Source organism: Beta vulgaris, chromosome 9 (assembly GCF_026745355.1).
Source record: "Beta vulgaris subsp. vulgaris cultivar EL10 chromosome 9, EL10.2, whole genome shotgun sequence".
NCBI classification, from domain to species: Eukaryota; Viridiplantae; Streptophyta; class Magnoliopsida; order Caryophyllales; family Amaranthaceae; genus Beta; species Beta vulgaris.
This window is the reverse complement of record NC_079210.1, coordinates 33060765-33085943: the sequence shown is the minus strand read 5'-3', so window position 1 is coordinate 33085943 and position 25179 is coordinate 33060765. Positions and strand designations below refer to the sequence as shown.

Here is a 25179-nt window from a genome sequence, read left to right as displayed (position 1 = left end):
TATTGAGGATAGAATTGTGTCAATGGTTAGTATGGCAGAGATAAGACCTATGATTGATTGTATGGAATTCTGTAATCTGAGTGATGTGAAATCTTCTGGGAGGTACTTCACATGGAATAACAAGCAGGATGGCCTTAAGAGAGTCTTTTCCAGAATAGATAGGGTTATGGCAAAACAGAAATGGTTTGATAGCTTTGAAATGGTTGTTGCTGTCTTTTTGCCAGAAGGCATTTATGACCATACCCCTGTTGTGTTACAGGTATACCCTGAGATTCATAAGAAGAAACCTTTTAGGTTTCTTAATATGTGGTGCCACCATCAGGTTCTGAATGACACTGTGCAACAAGTGTGGTCTAATCATGTGCGTGGCTGTGCTATGTATAGGGTGGTACAAAAATTAAAGCAGGTGAAAATAGCTTTAAAAAGGTTGAATAAGGAAGGGTTTGGGGATGTTGAGGCTAATGTAATTAAAGCTCAACATGAATTGGTGAAGGTGCAGGAACAAATGCACCAAGAGCTTAATAATGTTGACCTGATTGCTCAGTAAAAGATTGTACAAGAGGCTTTACTGAGAGCAAAGAGAAGTCAGTATTCTTTCTTGCAACAAAAATCTAAGCTGACATGGCTTCAATGTGGAGATGAGAATACAAAAAATATTCTATCAAGCTCTAGAAGATAGAAGATCTCACAATAGAGTATATTAACTTCATGATAGCAAGGGTAACTGGGCCAATTCCCAGGAAAAAGTTGAAGAAGCTTTTATTAGCTATTACATGGAGCTATTCTCTTGCAAAGAACAAAAGCAGCCTGTTTTGCAAGCTCTACTGAATAATGGGCAGAAATTGAATGATAACCATGTTCAGATCCTTCAGGAGGCTGTCTCACAGGAAGATATCAAGAGAGTGATGTTTAGCATCCCAGATGATAAAGCTCCAGGAGCTAATGGCTTCAATAGCAAGTTTTATAAGCACTGCTGGGAATACATTGGTGATGAAGTCACTAAAGCAATACAAGATTTTTCCAGTTAAGGGAAATTGCTTAAAGCAATAAACATAACTACTTTAACCTTGATCCCAAAGGTTAAATGTCCTGAAAATGTCACTGAATTCAGGCCAATAGCATGCTGCAATACCTTATACAAGTGTATTACAAAGCTGCTTAGTGAGAAACTGAACAAAATTCTTCCTGATATTATATCTGAATCTCAAGGAGCATTTGTGGCTGGTAGGAGTATATTGCATAATGTACTAATTTGTCAAGATTTAGTGAAGATGTACAATAGGAAAGTTGTGAGGCCTAGCGGCATGATGAAGCTTGATCTGAAAAAAGCCTATGACACTATTAGTTGGGCTTTCTTGAAACAAATGCTGGAAGGTCTAGGGATGCCCAGATTCTACACTGAGATGATTATGGCATGTGTCACTACACCTACATTCTCAATTATGCTAAATGGGTCCATAACAGGATTCTTTGGGGCTCAGAGAGGGTTGAGGCACGGAGACCCAATGTCCCCTCTGCTCCTTGCAATCGGAATGGATTACTTAGCAAGAATCTGAGTTTGTACATGAACAGGATGGGTCAAATTTCTTCAATGTGTAAGGAGTTGAAGATTACACATCTTTGCTTTGCAGACGATTTATTGCTCTTCTGTAATGGTGATTTCAGATCAATATATTTTCTACTGCAGGGGTTTCAGATGTTTTCAGATGCGTCTGGACTGGAGGTCAATAAGCAAAAATCTGAAATTTATTTTGCAGGGGTATGTGAGAATGATATGCAAAGAGTGGTGGATGTTACTGGTTTTGCTAGGGGCTCACTACCTTTCAGGTACCTAGGAGTACCATTACCACCAAAAAACTACAGAAGAGTGACTGCCAAATCCTGATGAGCAAGATGATAGGAAGAATAAAAGTGTGGAGCTCACGCAACTTATCATTTGCAACCAGAACACAGCTCATTAATAGCATATTAATGAGTATACATGTCTACTGGGGGCAACTCTTCATCATACCTACTGGAGTTCTTAAAGAAGTGATTAGTGTTTGTAGGTGTTTTCTTTGGACTGGCACCTATAATAACACTAAAGCTTGTGCCATTGCTTGGGCTGATATGTGCAAAACAAAAAAAGCTGGAGGTTTAGCTTTGAGGGATGTATTGAAATGGAACACAGCAGCAGTTAGCAAACTTGTCTGGAGCATTGCACAGAAGAAAGATAATCTTTGGATTAAGTGGGTGAATAGCATTTACATCAAAGAGTCCAACTGGAGAGAGTATGTTGTCCCTAGCAATGTTAGCTGGACATGGAAGAGCATATGTAAGGCTAAAGAAGAGCTAAGTAATTGGTTGGGGAATGACCTTTGGCTTACTTATAATGTTTTCAGCATAAAGAAACATTATGTGAACACATTAGGGCAAGCTACAGCACAACAATGGGCCTATAGTGTTTGGAATAGATACAACATTCCTAAACACAGGTTTATCTTATGGCTTGCAGTTCAAGACAGATTGAAAACTCGTGAGAGACTGTCCAGAATTGGTGTTAGTGACTCTGATAGGTGCCTATTGTGCCAACAACATTCAGAGAATATGGACCATCTTTTCTTTAGGTGCCACTTCAGTGCTCAGTGTATAAGAGATGTGTTGAGTTGGTTAAATATTACATGGAATGGCAGGGCCGGGATTCTGCAATTATACAGAAGAATTAGAGGCCCTTATGCAGGGACTAAATTCAGAAAACATGTGACGTTTGCTGCAATAGCTGCTGTGGTTTATTTGATCTGGAAAAACATATACAGTGCCTACTGGGAAGATGTTATTCACACTATTGCTTGCACTGTTAAAAATTTAAAAAGCATAGTTAAGGCTCGTATCAGTCAAATCATGAGTAGTAAAGTGAGTCATAGTGATCAGAATTGGTTTGCAAACTTGTGAATGCTGGCTGTGTCCAGTACTAGTGCTTGGTTATGTAGAGTGATGTTCTCATAACCTTCTAGGTGTATGTGTTGTTTGGGCTTCATTTTACTTTAATTACCAAAAAAAAAAAAAAGTAAAGTCATGTATCTTAAAAGTCATCTATCAATCCCTTGAGGGTAAGGTTTTTGACCTATCTACCTCTGATTTCTCCTAGAGGTATCACCCACTAATCTTTGAACTAGTGCCTCAACCTGCGCTGCCAATGGATCTCGCCGTCTTAGATATCCCAAATTCCCGTATCCCATGTTTCATATATGATCATATGTATGTTTAGGATTAGGGTTGAAAGGTTAGTTTTAATAACCTCCTATAGGAAAATCTTGATTGTGCATGTAGGTATGATTGACTGCTCCTTGTGTCATTTGTGGCGGAGGTGTGTTTCCATTTGTGGGCATCCCTTAATAATAAGCACCAATTGCGTGAGCAAATGGGGCTGACCAAACCCTGGTACATTCCCATAATAAGGAGTACTAGCTATAGTTGGTTGATTAGAAGGTATATATGCATATGGTGTACTATTGTTGTTTGCAACAAAAGTACCTTGCCTCTGTGCTCTCTATGATGATCCAGGTTGGTGTGTTGTCACCAACATGTCCACCACCCATGGAAAGCGAAGGTATATGATGTCTTAACGCCTGGTGCCAGCCTAGCTGAACGCTCGCTGGCATTCCATCACTTCTCCTAAGATTTCCATGATTACTATCTCCATGGCTCATGGGTATTGTCCTTGTTTGATACATATGAGAGGAACTTTGTGGATCGCTAGGGATAATTGGACCCCTAGTTTTAAGACGGGAGAAATGTACCCTTGAAGGGCCACTTAGTGGAGGAACGTCTGGCGATATGCCACTACTTCCCCTTGCTGTATTTAACAGAACCTCTTGTAAGGCCTTAACTAGTTTCTGATTTAACTGATAATGTTTTTCGACTAGTTGATGCGAAATTGGACTCCTCTCATTTCTGTTTAGAAGACCCAATAACACAATGCGGCGAAAAACGGACGAACAATGGATATAGACTTCTAGTCGAAACAAAAGCTCTTAAAACTAAAAGAATTGTTTGATAAACACAACTCAATGAAGAATGGTGTTTAGGATAGAAAGAACACAAGCTAAAAGAATCTCCACTCTTAAAGCTAGTAGTTTGCCTAAGTTTTCACAAGCTTTACTCACTTATGATTGCTTAAGGGTTCTAAAAGAAGTTAAAGGCTTCACTCACATTAAACATGATTTAGGATGGATTTGAGAGTATTTTAATTAGCTTCACTCACTAATTATCCTAACTCTCTCTCAAATTAAGCTTTACTCACTTAACTTAAGGGTTTTGAGATTAAGTTCACTCCTTAACCACAAGAAGAAATTTTGGATTTAACCCTCCAATTTTTCAATAAGCACATAGCTCAATTTTCAACATTCCAATATGATTTTCATTCATGTTTCACGTTACATATATATAGTACATGGACTAAAAGACTTAATACAAAAGAAACTATGTCTAATACACTAATGAGATTAAACAAAGCATAAATACTACAAAAGATCTCCTAAAGCTAAGCTAGATCAGCACACTTGCTTCTTTCTCTCTTCACTTGGACGTGGGGTCTAAGGGGCAAACCAATGAGAACCTTTCCTCCTTATGAAGACATCTTCCATCAAGAAAAAACATGATTACTTTGCTGCACATATACACCTCCTTTTGGTGACTAAACTGGTAGGAAAATGGAGAGCTTTCCTAGCTAGGAAGGAAAACTTGTGATTGGCTTCAATGCTGCAAGTGGGGTTAACGTCCTTCATGAGTGAGCTAGGAACTTGCTACAGCACATAATACATGTCCAAGTTACAACCTAAGCTAAGCAAAACAATACTAAAACCGGTTTACAACAAAACGTTACAACAAACTGATTTTGGACTTAATTAACACTAATAGATCATAAGCACCTCAAGCACACACCTCACCAACACCCTTGGGCAGCTGCTTGCTTCTTCTACTTATTTTCGAAGCTTCCTTTGCAAAGATCACAAAACTCGTACTACTCCATGAAATGTGTATCTCCCTTGGTTTAATTTGGATTAGTACTTTAACAAAACTTGTAACACCTGATCCTAAACCAAGATATAAGCCATATCCAACGGATCTTGTTAGGTACAATAGGTGATACTACATCTGGAATAAAGATGATCATGTTAGCCATCCTTAATAATCTTGGTACTCTCCTATTTCGTACCATTCTCCCTTTCTTCAAAAGAATTCGACCTCGAATTTTGTTGTTGGAGCTTGAAGGTTGTGCATAGTCTTTCTTGTTCACCTCCATGCTCTGTTGAATTGGTGCTGCATCATTTTGTTGTGGTAGGGTTGGTGGTAGTTGTTCTATGACAACAACCTCCAATAAGACTTCCCTTAAATCAAGATTTTCTACCCCCACTCCCTCGTTTGTTTTTGCATCCAATTCACACACACTTGTGTGTTCTTTTTCTTGACCAGCACTAACTTCACTTTCTCCTTTTGATTGATGCTTCTCCATTAATAGAGACACCTTCTCCTTGTGAAGTTTTCGCTTCTTATCTTCTTGCATTTGTTGTCTCAAGAATCGAACTTTTTGAGTAGCTTCTTGCATTCGTGCAAAAGCTTCAACTAGTTCATCCATATTAACAACAATACGACTTATAGTAGGTCACGATGAACTACTATGACAATGAATACAAACTGAAGAAAAAAAAAATTCTGCCTAGAAACTGCCCAGAATTGGACATTAACTTCGAATTTCAAAACCTAACCAAATGAACTTCAAATCGAATTAAATTCTGTGAGAACGTAGAACTGTATGTCCCCAATCCTCTATAAAAATTTCACATGAAACCTTTCAACCAATTGATTGCAGTTTCAATTTTCCTACAACTGGTCCAGATTAATCCGGTTTTGGACCACTTAAGAGAAAACCGCTGATTACGCTATCAAATGAACACCAAAAGTTATGAAATTTGACATGCCAAAACTAGACATAAAAATAACCACTTTCAAAACAAGAATCACCCAAAAATTCGATCCGATATGGGAGAACCTCACGTTCAAAGTTACCTCATAAATCTGTCTCTTACGGGTTGCTTCTTCTACTTCTTCTTTTTTTGTTTTTCTTCTTCTCCAAGAACATCTAAGTGCTAAGAGGACTTAGATGCCTTAGCTCTGATACCACTTGATGCAAAATTGGACTCCTCTCATTTGTGTTTAGAAGACCCAATAACACAATGCGGCGGAAAACGAACGAACAATGGATATAGACTTCTAGTCGAAAGAAAAGCTCTTAAAACTAAAATAATTGTTTGATAAACACAACTCAATGAAGAATTGTGTTTAGGATAGAAAGAACACAAGCTAAAAGAATCTCCACTTTTACAGCTAGTAGTTTGCTTAAGTTTTCACAAGCTTTACTCACTTATGATTGCTTAAGGGTTCTAAAACAAGTTAAAGGCTTCACTCACCTTAAACATGATTTAGGATGGATTTGAGAGTATTTTAATTAGCTTCACTCACTAATTATACTAACTCTCTCTCAAATTAAGCTTTACTCACTTAACTTAAGGGTTTTGAGATAAAGTTCACTCCTTAACCACAAGAAGAAATTTTGGATCCAACCCTCAAATTTTTCAATAAGCACATAGCTCAATTTTCAACATTCCAATCTGATTTTCATTCATGTTTCAAGTTACATATATATAGTACATGGACTAAAAGACTTAAAACAAAAGAAACTAAGTCTAATACACTAAGGAGATTAAACAAAGCATAAATACTACAAAAGATCTCCTAAAGCTAAGCTAGATCAGCACACTTGCTTCTTTCTCTCTTCACTTGGACGTGGGGTCTAAGGGGCAAACCAATGAGAACCTTTCCTCCTTATGAAGACATCTTCCATCTAGAAAAATCATGATTACTTTGCTGCACATATACACCTCCTTTTGGTGACTAAAATGGTAGGAAAATGGAGAGCTTTCCTAGCTAGGAAGGAAAACTTGTGATTGGCTTCAATGCTGCAAGTGGGGTTAAGGTCCTTCATGAGTGATCCAGGAGCTTGCTACAGCACATAATACATGTCCAAGTTACAACCTAAGCTAAGCAAAACAATACTAAAACCGGTTTACAACAAAACGTTACAACAAACTGATTTTGGGCTTAATTAACACTAATAGATCATAAGCACCTCAAGCACACACCTCACCAACACCCTTGGGCAGCTGCTTGCTTCTCCTACTTATTTTCGAAGCTTCCTTTGCAAAGATCACAAAACTCGTACTACTCCATGAAATGTGTATCTCCCTTAGTTTAATTTGGATTAGTACTTCAACAAAACTTGTAACACCTGATCCTAAACCAAGATATAAGCCATATCCAACGGATCTTGTTAGGTAGAATAGGTGATACTACATCTGGAATAAAGATGATCATGTTAGCCATCCTTAATAATCTTGGTACTCTCCTATTTCGTACCATTCTCCCTTTCTTCAAAAGAATTCGACCTCGAATTCTGTTGTTGGAGCTTGAAGGTTGTGTATAGTCTTTCTTGTTCACCTCCATGCTCTCTAGAATTGGTGCTGCATCATTTTGTTGTGGTAGGGTTGGTGGTAGTTGTTCTATGACAACAACCTCCAATAAGACTTCCCTCAAATCAGGATTTTCTACCTCCACTCCCTCGTTTGTTTTTGCATCCAATTCACACGCACTTGTGTGTTCTTTTTCTTAATCAGCACTAACTTCACTTTCTCCTTGTGATTGATGCATCTCCATTAATAGAGACACCTTCTCCTTGTGAAGTTTTTGCTTCTTATCTTCTTGCATTTGTTGTCTCAAGAATCGAATCTTTTGAGTAGCTTCTTACATTCGTGCAAAAGCTTCAACTAGTTCATCCATATTAACAACAGTACAACTTATAGAAGGTTACGATGAACTACTATGACAATGAATACAAACTGCCCAGAATTGGACTTTAACTTCGAATTTCAAAACCTAATCAAATCAACTTCAAATTGAATGAAAGTTTGTGAGAACGTAGAACTGTATGTCCCCAATCCTCTATAAACATTTCACATGAAACCTCCCAACCAATTGATTGCAGTTTCAGTTTTCCTACAACTGGTCCAGATTAATCCGATTTTGGACCACTTAAGAAAAACGCGCTGATTACGCTATCAAATGAACACCAAAAGTTATGAAATTTGACATGCCAAAACTAGACATAAAAATAACCACTTTCAAAACAAGAATCACCCAAAAATTCGATATGAGATGGGAGAAACTGACGTTCAAAGTTACCTCATAAATCTGTCTCTTATGGGTTGCTTCTTCTACTTCTTCTTTTTTTGTTTTTCTTCTTCTCCAAGAACGTCTAAGTGCCAAGAGGACTTAGATGCCTTAGCTCTGATACCACTTGATGCGAAATTGGACTCCTCTCATTTGTGTTTAGAAGACTCAATAACACAATGCGGCGGAAAACGAACGAACAATGGATATAGACTTCTAGTCGAAAGAAAAGCTCTTAAAACTAAAAGAATTGTTTGATAAACACAACTCAATGAAGAATGGTGTTTAGGATAGAAAGATCACAAGCTAAAAGAATCTCCACCCTTAAAGCTAGTAGTTTGCTTAAGTTTTCACAAGCTTTACTCACTTATGCTGATTGCTTAAGGGTTCTAAAACAAGTTAAAGGCTTCACTCACCTTAATCATGATTTAGGATGGATTTGAGAGTATTTTAATTAGCTTCACTCACTAATTATCCTAAATCTCTCTCAAATTATGCTTTACTCACTTAACTTAAGGGTTTTGAGATTAAGTTCACTCCTTAACCACAAGAAGAAATTTTGGATTTAACCCTCCAATTTTTCAATAAGCACATAGCTCAATTTTCAACATTCCAATCTGATTTTCATTCATGTTTCAAGTTACATATATATAGTACATGGACTAAAAGACTTAATACAAAAGAAACTAAGTCTAATACACTAAGGAGATCAAACAAAGCATAAATACTACAAAAGATCTCCTAAAGCTAAGCTAGATCAGCACACTTGCTTCTTTCTCTCTTCACTTGGACGTGGGGTCTAAGGGACAAACGAATGATAACCTTTCTTCCTTATGAAGACATCTTCCATCAAGAAAAAACATGATTACTTTGCTGCACATATACACCTCCTTTTGGTGACTAAAATGGTAGGCAAATGGAGAGCTTTCCTAGCTAGGAAGGAAAACTTGTGATTGGCTTCAATGCTGCAAGTGGGGTTAAGGTCCTTCATAAGTGAGCTAGGAGCTTGCTACAGCACATAATACATGTCCAAGTTACAACCTAAGCTAAGCAAAACTATACTAAAACTGGTTTACAACAAAACGTTACAACAAACTGATTTTGGACTTAATTAACACTAATAGATCATAAGCACCTCAAGCACACACCACACCAACACCCTTGGGTAGCTGCTTGCTTCTCCTACTTATTTTCGAATCTTCCTTTGCAAAAGATCACAAAACTCGTACTACTCCATGAAATGTGTATCTCCCTTGGTTTAATTTGGATTAGTACTTCAACAAAACTTGTAACACCTGATCCTAAACCAAGATATAAGCCATATCGAACGGATCTTGTTAGGTACAATAGGTAATACTACATCTGGAATAAAGATGATCATGTTAGCCATCCTTAATAATCTTGGTACTCTCCTATTTCGTACCACTAGTGGTTCTAGGCGAGAAACCACCTCAGTGGCAAGAGACTTATTAGACATTGTCGTGAAAGTTGCACTAATAATATCATTGATATCCACAAGGATCCTATTGATTTTCCTAGAGTTAATATCTCTATTCTCTTCACTTATCCCTTGGAGGATATATGTGAAGACTCTGGTGACTTATGGGCTAGAGTTTCGTAGCTAGGATCAAATGGTTGTCTCTTACTCTATATGGCTTCTAATAGTAAATTCTTCACTACCTCCGTGAACTTTCCATACATTGGGTGTATAAGTCCACGTCTAGTACTACTCGGAGATGAGCCATCCCTTGATGAGGTCTCTCCAACCGACTCCTCATGACCAATCAAGGTGAATTAGTTCACCGTTGTTACCATGCACTCATGTCTCTGGAAGGACAAAAGAACTAGTTTCCATGTTGAAAAAATTTTATTCACCCTAAGCAACTTCTTTATTCTGCTTAGAACGTGTTTCCGGCATTTTAGATAAAAACCAAAAATAACCATTTTATTATAGTTAGTTTTCGAAAATGTGAAGAACTTTGACAATCTGACTATAAATCTTCTTCTCCCACAGTGGTCGCCAAAAAAACTTGTTGGTGCAAAATCAGTTCGTGACCTTTGCAAACAAGTCAATGGAAACCCAATAGTTTGGTATTGCATACCTTGGGAGACTTAATTCCCGGGGGTTACCGATTTTAATTAAATAAATCCTTGCTAACGTACTATGTTGCAATTTAATTAATGATCAAACTACAACAGAAATCAAATTCAGTCGAAAAGCAATATATAGAGCAAATAATAATCAATCAGTTAATTAAAATATAAAATTCCCATACATGACACAAACTTAGAGATGGATTTTACAATACACAAGGGATAAGCCACGCTGGACAACTTAAAAAAGGAAACATGAAGGTTGTTACCTCCATGGTGCCTTGCTTCAATTGGAGAATTTGAGATCTTGCCTAATGGCGCTTGAACATGCTCGAATGCCTAAGCTAAATCTAAGTAACTAAACTACAACCCAGAACGGGTCTGGGGTTAGGCTATGCTAGTGCTAAGCTACGCTAGAGAACTAAGAAATGCTAGAGTTTGATGGGTTGTGTGTGTGTGTGTTTCTTGATAATAGTTTCTCCTTTTATAGAGAATCATAACATGTAACTTCCATGCACGCTAGGGAGGAAAAATGTTTGAATCATATTTGGTTCAAACTTTAACCGTTTTCTGACGCTGAATAATTGTAGCTCTCAAATGCACGTTTGTCTTCATGTTCAACAGTTCTCTAATCATCTTCTTTTAATTGCTATACTCTGACTTTCATCTCTATATAATCATGATGACTTTCCTTTGGATTTTGTTAACTTCGACCTCTGTTCACTTCATTTAATGAGATTTATATTTCTATTTGGTCATTATGTTAAAGCACAAATTAAACCTTTTGAGTTTCAATTCAATGTACCAAAATCAATGTTACTTGATATCTGAAAATATTAGTAACAATTATGCATGTAAAGCAATAAGTTATGTTGTACTGTATTACACCCAAAACGCACGTAAAAATCAAACAAGACAATTATTTAGATGCAGAATATCCATATCATGTGTTACACTTTTTATTAGATAAACATGTATAAATGAATACAGCCGCATATGTATATAAATAGATTACAAATGATAAGCATCTTTCCTATTGAAGAACTAACATACTTTCCTAAAGTATACATGACACTAACTTCGTACAGTATCCAGGTCGTTTTTAACCCGAAGACCCAATTTAATTCTTAATTAATTTATAACCCTACAATTCTTCCTAATCTCTCCGTTTGATCCAGTAAGTGGACTAATATTCCCCATCTTCACCATCGCATTAGCAAAGTCATTAGCAAAAGCCCGAAAGTTTGAACTATATAACCTAACCAGTCCATCTTGTGATCCACCATTGAACAATTCCTGATCTGAGTGAAGAAGCCCACGCCTCGCCCTAAGGTCTTGGAAGTAGCCATTATCGAATCGGTTAGGTGAAATGTCGAGTGGTGCTAGGTTGCTGTCGCCTGTACCGGAGGCGGGGCCGGGGCAAGTGGCCTTGCGAGAGGTGGCAAAGTTGGGGTTGATGTTGGTTTCGTTATATATGCGGGTGCGGAAGGTGTTGCATTGAGCCTGGCCGAGAGTGTGAGCTCCGGAGAGGGCGGTCATGTCGCGAGCATCTAGGCCTTGGGCGGCGAACAAGGAAATCAAGGTACTGAGGCTGGCCGAGGGTGGTGGAAGGTTGGTGTTGGCTGCACTTTGGCTTGCTGTTTTTGCATCTTTTCTTCCTAATGGTACTGGCCAAGAGGGGCCTCCCAACTGCATGATCAACCACATATTAGTGTTTCCCTAAAGATTTACTATACTTTACTGTGCAATTACGTAAGTAATTCATATAGTGTAAGTTTTCTACTTCTGATGTAATAAATATACATAGTGATAATCTGATAATGAATTTATATGGTTTTTTTGTGTGTTATAAGTAAATGGTTTTTTTGTGTTACAATTGTGTATATATGAGGATCTCTAACACTCTGCCCATATTAAATAAATAAGGTTACATCATATTGCCATAATACCATTAAATATTCTTTATTAATAATAAATTTATATGCAATTTTCTATTACCATCTTTTAAGATATTACCGCGCATGTTAAAATTAATAAAGATAAAAACCTTTATGTGGTGGGAGTACCTTTTATATGGATGTTTGCATATGACTTCATAAACAAAATCTATATATATTTATTAGTGCTACTATCGATTTGTTAATATAGGTGCAAATATTATTGGGGAATAGCTAATTTATCGCTTTGTTTATGGTTATACATAACCATATTAAGACATCTCTTATGACATCTTCTATACTTCATGGGGTTAAGTTTTCAATTGCAATGTTTTCCTTATTTGAAAGTTTCATATTAATTGCAATATTTTCTTATTTGTTAACATCTTTTCTCTATCTCTTTCCTATATCTCATTGTACCTACTTTTTATTTATCTTTATCTCTCTCATTTTTACACGAGTTTTTTAAAAAATATGCAATGGTGATATGTTACAATTATTATAGAATGGAGGAAGTATAATTTTGCATAACCATACAAAGTGTTTATATTGAGTAGTTGATTGTTCTTCACACCTAGTGGTGTAAGATGGTTATTGTATTGTTTAAAAAACAACAGCAAGAAGAAAAACCTAACACCATAGTTATATATTTTTGACAATATTACTACTTACCAGGACCACCCCCTCTCGTGCTGCAAGTGCTAGGATATCTGCACATGAAACTGTTCCACTACAAGCCGCTTCGACATTGGATTTGATGGCATCGATTACTTCATAACCTCTAGCTGAGTTCCTGTTAGGGAAGGCATTCTTTTCTCCGGTAAAAGAAGGCGTATCATCTAATAGTATAGAAGCATCACAACCCTATATTATCAAAAGATAAAACCAAAAAAGAAAAGAGAAAATTAGACAGCATAAAAGATAAATTTAACTTTGAAATTAATTGGTTTAGAATTATTATCGATACTCACATTTACAAAACAATCATGGAAGAATAAGCGAAGAATAGAAGCGCCCATACGCGGCTCTCTAGATATAGCTTGCCTCATTGTGCTACGTACTATAAGTTGAACATTAGGACATGTTCTTGAGTAGAAAAAAGGTGATAGTTGTGCGTTAGTAGCACATGAAAAGAGAAACATGAGATTTATAATCACGAAATATTGGATCATTGAAGCCATGAGTTATTAGAGTTGAGTGGACAGGAAAAAAGAAAAGGAAAATCTAAGCTTTTAGCAGGGAAAGAAGGAAAAAGAAATGAAATTATTTTCTAAAACTTTGGCTTATAGGAAAGCTTAATTTGGTTATGGATTCCAAGCTTAGTTGAGATGAAGAAAAGCTTATGGTATGTTGAGTTTATATAGTAGAGCATGGTGCCTGGAGGAACGTGCATGGGGGACTTGCGTTATACTATGGACGTCATGTCAAAGATTTCAGCTAACGCGCTTACCTTGAATTTTTGTGAGTTCTCCACAGTCAGTTGACGTAGAATCCACATTTGTCATGCAAGTGTTGATAAAGACAAAAGTAAGGATTTAGGCGTAATTTGACTTGAATCATAAATTTAATAATATTTGTTTAGTTGAAAATACAGATAATGACTTAGAGCAAGTCAGTATCAATATAGATGCTTTATAGTGTCATTTAGTAGTAATACTGAGGATAAGGATTAAAGATAGGTGTACAATTGACTTTGCCACTCTCCATCTTAATGAGCCGCTTCTGCTGTATCTGAAGTGGTGAAGTGGCAACTTGACTGCCCCATAAGAATTTAATTAATAGTCGGAAGATTCATCGTATAACAATTATTTGTTAAATACTATTGAAAAATGATATATGAGATATTGAATTCAGTAAGAAAGAAATTTAGAAGTGTTTGATTGGTTATTGGGTAATTGATTATGTTAGGTATAATATACAACGGATTAATATGTTCTAATATGAAATTTAATGACGGCATTATCTTTATTATATAAGGCAAGGGAGGAGGTGTAGTGTCTCCCTTTGAAGTGACTACAATACCTATTATAATCTAAAACAACATTTTGTTTTTATAAAAAAAAAATTGAGAATCAATGCAACTTGTCATATGAGTAAGTCAAAAATGGAATATGCAATCACCATTAATAACCTGATCAAATAGATTGACACAATCAATTCACCAAATTTATAACAATCTTCAACCAAACAAAAAGTTAGCGACATATCGTGACCATATAATGCTTCGTATTTACAAAGTTCAAACAATATATTGAAGAAGTAGAGCTGCTCTGATAAAGCTTACTGGGATTCTTTCCACGCTTGCACTGTTGCCATAGCACGGAAAACTAGTGAGAAAACTCAGAGTACGAGTCATGATAAGAGGAAGAAGAAAGCTTGAGGACCATTTCCAATTCTCAAGCTCCACGAACAAGATCGATGGATGAAATAATGGGGATTGAGGCATTGGATTTTGGTTTAGGTGAAATTCTAACTCCAAAATCATCAATTCAACATTTGCAGCAGCGATCGGAAATTAGACACACATTCAATGAATGGTTGCAATCAATCCATGCTAGTGCTGGGAAACACAATCAATCAGAAACTTATTCAAGTAATTTTTTTTCCAATTTTACAACAATTTGAAGATATTGATGGTAATAATGATGTTGAGGTGAATGAAATTGAAATCGAGGATGAAGTAGTAGAGGGTAATGACGTTAATAAGAATGTGAATGAATCTGAAATTGAACCTATTCATATTGAATTAGAAGACATTCAAGATGAAACTGACTTTTGGAACACTTCAATTATCTGCTACGTTGTTGGCTCGAATCCACCAATACAGGTCATGGAGGGTTTTTTTTTTTTTGCGTAGAATCTTGAGGAATTTTAAGATTGATAAAGTTGCTTTGGTGAAAAAGGGATGTTCATTGTAAGGTTTCCTGCCATGGATTTTAGGGATAGAGCTCTTGAGGGGCACTATTTCTTTGATAAGAAACCTCTAGTAGTAAAACCTTGGTCATCTGAGATGGACTTTGAGAAAGATGATTTGAAAAAACACTATCCATATGGGTTCAATTGAAATTGAAACTGAAGTATTGGGGTGAGAAATCTCTTCATAAAATTGTTTCTCAACTAGGGGATCCAACTAAAAGAGATGATGCTACAAGAAACCGGGTTAAATTGCAAATTGCTCGTATTTTGGTGGAAGTGAAAATTGACAAGAAATTTCCTAAGATGATTCAATTTTGGAATGAAAATGGTTGCTTAACAGAAGTTCCAGTCCTGTTTGAATGAAAACCACTACACTGTCAAACTTGTAATGGTTTTGGGCATTTGACAAAGGACTGCAGACACTGGAAAATTAAGAAGAAATGGGTTCCTAAAGTTGTAGCTCCTACTACATAGGTGATCCCTGATCCAATTACTGTTGTGGTGGTACCTGATTCATCTTGTTCAACAGTAGAGAAAGCAACTGGCAATGCTCAAATTATGGACCAGGAGGGTTTCCAGAGGGCTTTAAAGCCTATTAGAGTCAGAATAGCAAATGTTAGTCTTACTAACACTCAGCATCATTTCAAGGCTCTCGATGATATTAGTGTGCAGGTTGATGATGTCTAGATGGTGAACCAATCTGATGGTGCTCAGAAGGAGATATCTAGCAGGAAAGAAGGGGAGGGCCTCCTAAAGAGCATGGATAAATTACTATGCTGGAATGTAAGGTGCTTGAACAACATTAATAAATAAACTGATGTGAAACACTACATTTACAAGTTTGCTTTTGGTGTTGTAAGCCTCTTAGAGACAAAAATAAAGGCAAGCAACGAATCTTGGCTTATTATATCAGAAGGTGTTTAGGGGATGGTGATTCACTAGTAACTCTAGTCAACATGATGGTGGGAGAATCATTTTGGCTTGGATTCCTGGAATTTTTAGGTAACTATAATAAAAACTACACCACATTTAATACACTGTTATTTGCAGCCTCTTAGTGGTAGGCAAGTTTTTATAGCACTTTCAATTATGCATTTATTGAAAGGGATAAAAGAGTAGAGTTATGGGATGATTTAAAAAGCTTAAATACTGTTAATCCATGGATCTTATGTGGTGGTTTCAATTGTGTAATGAACATTGAAGAGAGAATTGGCTCTCAGGTTAGGGAGATTGAAATGAGGGACATGAGGGAATGTACGGCATATTGCACAATGAAAGATGTAAAAAGCTCAGGGAATTTCTTTACATGGAATAATAAACAACTAGGGGCGGCTAGGGTATTTTCTAAACTAGATAGAATACTAGCTAATGTAGCTTGAAAATAATTATTCCCTACTATAGAAGTTTGTTTTCAGAATGAAGGTGAGTTTGATCACTCCCCTGCAATGCTTGATGTGTATCCTGATACTAGGAATGGTTTCAAACCATTTAAGTATTACACCAGGTCGAGGGCATCTGCACAGTTTGAAGAGGAAGTTAACAGAGCATGGAACATTGATGTCACTAGTACTAAAATGTTCAAGATGTGCCAGAAATGAAATAAGGTGAAATTAGCTTTGAAGGAGCTAAATAAAGCAAGGTTTACTGAAATTCATACAGCTGATATTCAAGCCTATCACCAGATGGTGAATGAACAGAAGTTAATGCATGATAATCCTAGTTATTTACAAATTGTTGCAATGGAATATGAAGTTGTTAAGGAATACCATGTTAAGCATAAAGCTTATATGGAATTCCTTTCACAAAAAGCCAAATTGGCTTGGATTAGAGATGGAGATGAAAATTCTGTTTTGCTACATCAGAGTATTAAAGCCAGGAGGTTACAAAACAAGGTATATAACATATATGATGAGGCTAGTAATTGGCATGATATTGTAGGGCATGTCTCTAAGGCATTTTTATCTAATTATGAGAAACTGCTGGGGAAGCACAATCGCTCAAGGAAGGTTGTATTGTCTCAAGTAGTTCAGGAAGGGCCTTTGGTAACTGATGAGCATAGAGCCATCTTGTGTGCACCTTACACAAGGGAGGAGATCAAGAAAGCCTTATTTTCAATTCTTGGTGATAAATCCCCAGGTATAGATGGTTTTGGTACATACTTTTACAAAGATGCTTGGATAGTAGTGGAAAATGAAGTGATTGAGGCAGTCCTAGATGCTGTGCAAGAAAGGAAAATTCTATAATCTTTCAATACAACTATCATCACTTTAGTGCCTAAAACAAAATGCCCTAAGAATGTGATAGAGTTTAGGCCAATATCTTTTTCTAATACACTTTATAAGTGTAATACTAAGGTATTATGCAACAGGCTGAGACTAAGTGTTGCCAGATTTGATCATGGGAAATCAAGGAAGATTTGTGCATGTAGGTTCATTGTCCATAATATCATGGTGATTCAAGATTTGGTGAAGCACTATGGTAGAGAACAAGTGAAACCTAGTTGCTTGATGAAAATTGATTTACAGAAGGCTAATGATACAGTTAATTGGGATTTCCTCAAAGAAATGATGCAAGCTTTTGGGTTTCCTGCTTTTTTCAATGTTCTTGTGCTAGAATGTGTTACTACTCCTATGATCTCATTGATGTTAAATGGTCAGATGGAAGGTTTTTTCAAGTCTTCTAGAGGATGGAGACAAGGAGATCCTATATCCCCTCTCCTATTTGTGATTTGCATGGAGTGTTTGTCAAAAATATTGACAAAACTTGGTGAATTACCTCATTTTTAGTTTCATCCAAGATGTAGTAAAGAGATGAAACTAACAGACATGTGTGTTTGCAAATGATCTCATAATGTGCTGTAGAGGAGATGATGTTTCAGTATACTTAATGTTGATAGCTTTCAAGCTATTTTCTGATTCATCTGGTTTGCAAGCTAACATTAGTAAATCGGCCTTCTATGCTTGTGGTATGTCTTCAACTAATGCTTAGATATTCACAGAAGCTTCTGCTTTCACACAACAAAGCCTTCCATTGAGATACTCGGGGGTACCCATCTGTGCTAAAAAGATAACAAGTGCTCAACGTGAGGTGCTTACTGAAAAGATTACATCGAGGATCAGATTGTGGATTTCAAGGAATTTGTCCTCCACAGCTAGGGTACAGCTTATAAACTCGGTTTTATTGAGTTGACAAATCTACGGGGCTCAAGTTTTTATACTGCCTAAGTCTTTCCTATCTAATATTAGCAAGATTTGTGGAACATTTCTCTGGAGTGGACAACATTTTATCACTAAATCAGGTGTTTTAGCTTGGGATCAGGTTTGCACTCAGAAATCTGCAGGAGGCTTGGGATCTAGAAAGGTGTATATATGGAAAGTTGCAAGTTTTGGGAAATATATTTGGGCTGTAACAACAAAATAAGACAGTGTGTGGATTAATTTTGTTTATCTGCGAGGAACTGACTGGTGGAATTATTCTCCTAAGTCAAATGCCAGTTGGTATCGGAGGAGAATATGTGGTATTTAGGAGCAACTAAAACAAGTATATTCACATTGAGACTTTTGCTCTATGAACACATATTCAATTAAGGCGATTTATAGCAAGCTTATGGTTGAGCAACCAACCGTAGCTTGGGATGGAATGGTCTGGAACAAACTGAATGTTCATAAGCACCGCTTTATTTTATGGTTAGCAATTCAGACTAAACTTCAGACCAGAGCTAAATTAGCTCAGTATAGAATTAGTCAAACTGACAAATGCCTCATTTGTGACAGAAGCTTTGAAGACCATCCTGACTTACTTTTTCAGTGTTATATTAGTTAAGAGTGCTTGAAGTTGATTAAAGCATGGCTGAACATTAGATTTGTTACAAAAGATTTGCAGCAATTAATTAGAAGAATTAGAGGTGGCACAAATTCCAAGTTTCAAAAGCAAGTAATGCTTGCTAATGTAGCTGCTTTAGTCTATTTAGTTTGGCAGGGGAGAAATGAAGAGTACTGGCTACAAAAGGTACCAAGAATCAGCAAAGTTGTTCAACTAATCAAAAGCCTCATTAAAGCTAGAGTTCATTCTGTTATGCCGAAGAAGATAACTAGGAAAGCTGTGATGGTTTGAACATTTGTAATGTGTTGAACTGTAATTAGTTGCGTACCTTGGCTTGTTTATGCCTTCCTAAAGGTGAGGGGGTCCAACCAAGTTGGTTTGCCTCCCTTTAGGTTGAGCTAGGTTGTAATTTGGATTTTAATATTAATCTACCCTCTTGCTTAGCCAAAAAAAAAAAAAGTTCAAACGATAGGGATTATTAACATTCATATACTAAAGTCTCTAAACGGAACTATTAAAATCATCGACGAAATTTTTCAGTGACGGTAATGAATAGTTAAAAACCTATCAACTTCGATTTAAAAAGATAATAACATCTACAAAAGAACATGAATAATTTACATCACTACCAAAATAATTTTAGAATAAAAAAAATGTCAATTCGTATATATAGCTACATAAGGTTGTTGATCGCGTGCATATGCGACTAGTAAACTTATATGCCATGGTTCGTCCATTTTTTTTTTGTATTTCTAATTGATAAGACGTCACTTACTATATTGCTAATATGTCAATTTGTAAGCTATTTAATATTCATCAATTTCACAATTATTATGGATGACTTATATTATTCGTTAGATTTTAAGATAATGTATGCTTTTTGGCAATCAAATAAAGCTACATATTTTACAGGCATATTCTGTTCAACTTATTCCCCGTCCTTATTAGAAAAAATATATGTTCAGATAAGTTAATATTTCAGATAATTTAAGATATGTTAGATAAATCATATTTGTTCTAATAAGGACTAGCAAGGTCTAATAAGTAGAAATAAATTCAGTTCAGCAAAAATAATCAAAATAAGGTTTAAAACACTTGCAAAATAAGTTCACACAACTTCAGATACAGTCTAATAACAAAATAAGTTCAGATAATTTAAGTTAAAATCAAATAAGTTCATTTATGTTTGGTTAAGTTCATATAAGAAAAAATAAGTGAAAAAGAGCACCCCTTACTCCCTTACTCCCTTTGTGTTTTATAAAGGAGACATTTTTATTTTTCATTTAGGGATGTTTTTTGTTTATAAATTGGGGAATTTTACCCTATTTTCTTATATGATAAGTTGGCTCACCAAGTCTCTCTTACTTTTATACTCGTCTCTACCGTATTCAGTTTTTCTATTTTGCTAGTTTTACCCTCCTTTTCCTTGGTCCATGTGCAAATCAAATGCCTCAATTTTAAAAAATTACCAGTGCGTCAATTGGAGGAAAAGATATTCTAAAATACAAGAAAGCACTCGATCATATGGAATACCCAAATCAGAGAAATAAATATCAATAAAGACAAGTTGAATGTTACACAAACTAAACAAGTTTAAAGTTTACACATGGTACTATATGACCAAATAAGCACTTAATTCACCTAAAACACTTAAAGAACACAAAAAACCATTAATAACCATAAAGGAAATTAATAAACCAATAAAATAAACAATAACACAATGCAAATGCACATAGTAATAGACATCTATCCTATAGACCCATCTTCATTTTACGCAGCTTAAAATAATAACTCACTTTCATAAATAATAAGTAATGTTTTAAAACTAAATTACTAATAACCAGAAATATTAAGAGAAATTAATTGTTAGCGATATAATAATATAAAAATTGAACAAAAATTAAACAATTTTAAAAAGATTCAAAAATGAATATTCAAATAGAATACAGATTAAGTAGATTCTAATAAAGAAAGTGTAATATAAATCTAGAACAAACTCAAATTCTTTTGAGAATATAATTCGGCGCCAAGAAAATATATAATTAGCTTAAGTGACAACTATAATCTAACCTAAAACTCCCCCAGCTACTGCTTTGTCTCACCTCCTGAGTATTGCTTTTCTAGAAATACTTTTCCAATAACTAATAATGATTACCTCATGTGCTTTTCTTATTGTAGACACATAATAGTGCTTCCTCATTTACGGCTCCGATGATAAAACATACCATGGTCTTGATTGGTCCAACCAAACAGCAAAGCAGTCTGAAAATCCATTCAAAACCATTTTGAAAAGTGCTAAAGTCCTATTTTAAAGCCCAATTAATTATTCATGATAATTATTTGTTTTTAGAGCCCTATCCTTTGGAAAGTCCAACTAATAGATTAACAATACTTAATTGATTTATTTTAATAAATAAATATTTTGAAAAGATATTTTTATAGTTACAATCATATTTTATCCTGCAAAATCAGATATCCATAATTAAAGGATAAAAGAAATCTTTTAAATCTGTTTTAATAAACCTGGCAACGACACGTTAGGAGCCAGGCTGGTGCGCCTAACGCACAAACCTGCACATGGCGCAACTTTGTCCACATGTGCCAAGTGCACTAATCTGCACCTGAAACGTGGAAATCAGACTCATACAGAGTCCTGCATCAAGTGTAGTGCTCTACATGAGACGCGAATGAAGTTTCTTTCTTATCTTTTTCAAAACGCATGCCACATGTACGGTTTTTACTAGGCATGCCGCATCATGCACTTGACACGTCAACCTGTACCAGACGCAGCTAGCGCGTGAGGCGCAATGCTGTTTTCCCTATTATAGGCTTGATTTTCGTACAGATTTAAAAACGGATTTTTCATATAATACTCGATGAATACTTCAGGAATTCTCTCTACGAAATACATAAATTTCATACTTTCATACATTCAAATTTTCAAGCTTCACGATTGCTTGTCCTGAAGGTTGTCAATCTCACAGACCCAAGTTACGGCATAAACCTGAGGGTTCTTAAATATCTTCTTTGTTTTAATATTGAAATTACTAATAGTTTTCTTTCTTGATGTAGAACTTTAATATAGAACAATTCTACTGTATATTCTAAACAACCTTTTTTTTTTTTACATTAGTATATATTTGCCAGATCAGTTTATACATATTAAATGATTGTCCTGCTTTATTGTTTTTATCACCCATATATTATTCTTGCTAATCAAGACCTAAAGAACTGTTCTAACATTAATCTGGTCAATTTGGACAACCTGTTAGGTTCCCTGTAAATTGATTGTATAATAACATATCACTAAAAAATAGTCTTTTATGAGTTTCCTGAACCAACTAGACTAATTGTTTTTAGGGTGCTTAAAACATTATTTGGTTATTCTTTTGCATAAAGATTGACATGAATCAGTATTTAGTAGAGGCCAGTAATGGACAATATGGTTCCCTATTGTGTTCGTACCCTCACCCTCGAACTCAATATTGGGTTCATTTTGACCATTTATGGAACCATGATGGGGAAATCTGCATTAGATAATTCCCTTATTTGTCGCTACGATTTCCACGCTTACAAAATAATTGTTCGTTTAAATACTTGTTGGCGACTTCAAAATAATTTTCAATATATAACTTTTACAATACGGTAGTCAAAGCTAATACGCGTTCACACCGCACAGGCAAAAATAAATCCATGCTTACAATTTGCTGACTCCACTGGGGTGGATATTAAAAAAGAATTATACCCTTTTTATGCTTTAGAATGAAATTACAGTTTTGCATATGCATGCTATTGTTTAAGCCGCTATAAGGACAATCTAACTTGCCTCATTAGCACATGTTCTATGTTTAAGGTCACCCATGGGGGGTTTGCGCTTTTTCCTTCCAAAAAGCTTCCAGAGCGATAGTGTTGGATCTAAGTCATAAGCAAACCTACCCAACCATGGCATTGTTCTCTTGTTCATGACTTGAGAACTGGAGTGCGTCTTACATGTGGCCAGCTGCGTGGAATCCATCTCTTAGTCATGAACCCTTTCAAACTAAACCAAAACTTAACCAATAGTTTCAAACATAGAAGTACACTTTATGTTGGAACTTTTGCATCCATGTTATATGACATTTGCCAGCTATTGCGGTTTTTGCTTGTTGTGACACTGTCAAATTGTCATTATTATGCGTCGTTCCTAAAAATCGTGTCTAAACAAAATTGTCAATCGACCAAAACATCGCCTAAATCCACGAAAACAAGTCAGCGGAGTAGTGTGCCAAGCACATTAAGTTTCGCGCCAGACGTACGACTGTGCGCCACGTGCAGCAATGTTGCGCGGCAAGCAGTCTGTGCATCGCATGCTTTTCTTTGATTTTGTCGTGGTGTCGATCCTATATTTGGTCCTGTGTTTAGTCTATCTGAATTCGTGTAAAAAAAGAACTTGGTCATTTTAGGGGTCTCACCTAATTTAAACAATAAAAATCAGTGTTTTCATCCATGTTCGAGTCTGTCCTGAAAAAATGCATCTAGGGAAAAACGGTCATGGTAAAGTTGGGAGTGTCATGCATGTCTACCTCCTCCCTTTGTTAAACTAATCTTTCCTATCAAAATTATCTTATTATATTCACCAATTTAAAAAACATACATCTTTCAAAATCAATCCTAAACCCTCTTTTATTCTACTCTTTTTAAAAAGTATTTACTAAACACCATTATACATGGCATGATTTACAAAAATATAGTTATCAAAATTAAAATATCATATTGTCCTAACAAATAAAACAAGGGGTTCCTTTCAAAAACGAGTTCCGAAAATTCTTAGCCTAGTCCAAACACCTTCATTCAATGCAATCCAATCAACGCAACTCAATTCATTTGAATTCATTTTAGGCCCATATGCATTAGAGTCCATTTTGCATTCACATAAGGTCCATCTAATTTGAGTCCATGCATTCATATTAGGCCCGCTGGCATCAGAGTCCTTCTTAGGCCCATGTAAGTCTAACCCATATCAAAAAATAGGCCCATTTGCATCTTTGTGTGAATCATAGTCTATGTCAAGCCCAATCCAAGTGCAATGCCTATATATTCTAGTCCAATCCTAGTCTATTTTGAATGTCAAGCCCATGTGCATTTTCAAGTCTAACTTGAAACCAATATAAGACTAAGTCCAATTCATTTCCTAAATCGATTCCATTTCCAAACCTATATAGGACGAAATCCAAATCATAGAGATTAGTGAAGCTAGCATCCCTTTAAGATCATAACCACACCGTTTGACCTAGCTAAGCTAGTCACCCTTAAGACCATAATGACACCCTTTCACTTACCGAAGCTAGTCACCCTTAAGATCATAATGGCACCCTTGACTTAGCTAAGCTAGTCACCATTATGACGATAACGACACCCCGTAACGTAGCGAAGCTAGTCACGCCACGACTTAATTTAGGGAGTGTTTGGTTCATATCATTTAGGTATGAGGTATGGGTTTAGAATGAGCAAAACCCATACCTAGTGTTTGTTTAATAATTTTATAGATTTAAAACCCATACCTCAAACCCATAAGGTATGGGGTTTAGAAACCCAAAGGGGGGAGGTGGGTTTGGCTCATACCAATACCTCTAGGTATTAAATTAAGAAAAAAATTTCATTCCCAAATAAAACCAAACACATGGTATTAGGTATCAAGTTCCAAACCTATACTACCTTGATTTCATTCCTAATTCCAAACCCATACCACTATGTGAACCCAACGCCCCCTTAGAGTCCTGAAGATTACTTTTGACCGCCTTTACAATAGAGGCGCGATCACTTCCATAAGGTCTACCGCCTTCACATTAGAGGAACAATCGCTCCTATAGGGACTACTATGAACCGGCACTAGTAGAAAAAGGTCAATTTGCATCGGCCCATTTGCGTCGCACAAACACGGAAACGATGCAAATATACTATTTGCGTCGCATGTAACAATGTTACGACGCATAAGACGAACTATGTGCGTCGTATCTAAATATTGTGCGATGCAAATCATCTATGTGCGTCGCATGAAGGTCATGGTGCGACGCACAAAACAAAGTAATCTGCGTCGGACCCCTTAGCCCATCCGACGCAAATCAGCCCAAAAGCCCAATTTCTTTCGAACCCCATAACCAGCGCC

At 36.1% G+C, this 25179-nt stretch overlaps 2 protein-coding genes across 2 annotated transcripts; one reads left to right on the top strand and one right to left on the bottom strand.

The window, feature by feature from the left end:
- The first annotated feature begins 1971 nt into the window (after nucleotides 1–1971).
- Nucleotides 1972–2931, top strand: LOC125493606 (uncharacterized). Its single transcript, XM_048637075.1, has one exon. It carries the CDS (start codon nucleotides 1972–1974, stop codon nucleotides 2929–2931), a length of 960 nt encoding a protein of 319 aa, XP_048493032.1.
- Nucleotides 2932–11259: 8328 nt separating this feature from the next.
- On the bottom strand, nucleotides 11260–13705 carry LOC104903405 (peroxidase P7). Its single transcript, XM_010691430.4, has 3 exons — nucleotides 13268–13705; nucleotides 12969–13160; nucleotides 11260–12048 (listed from the first exon to the last, which is right to left on the bottom strand). The coding sequence occupies exons 1-3, from the start codon at nucleotides 13475–13477 to the stop codon at nucleotides 11491–11493; spliced, it is 960 nt and encodes a 319-aa protein (XP_010689732.2). The 5' UTR covers nucleotides 13478–13705; the 3' UTR covers nucleotides 11260–11490.
- Nucleotides 13706–25179: the final 11474 nt, after the last annotated feature.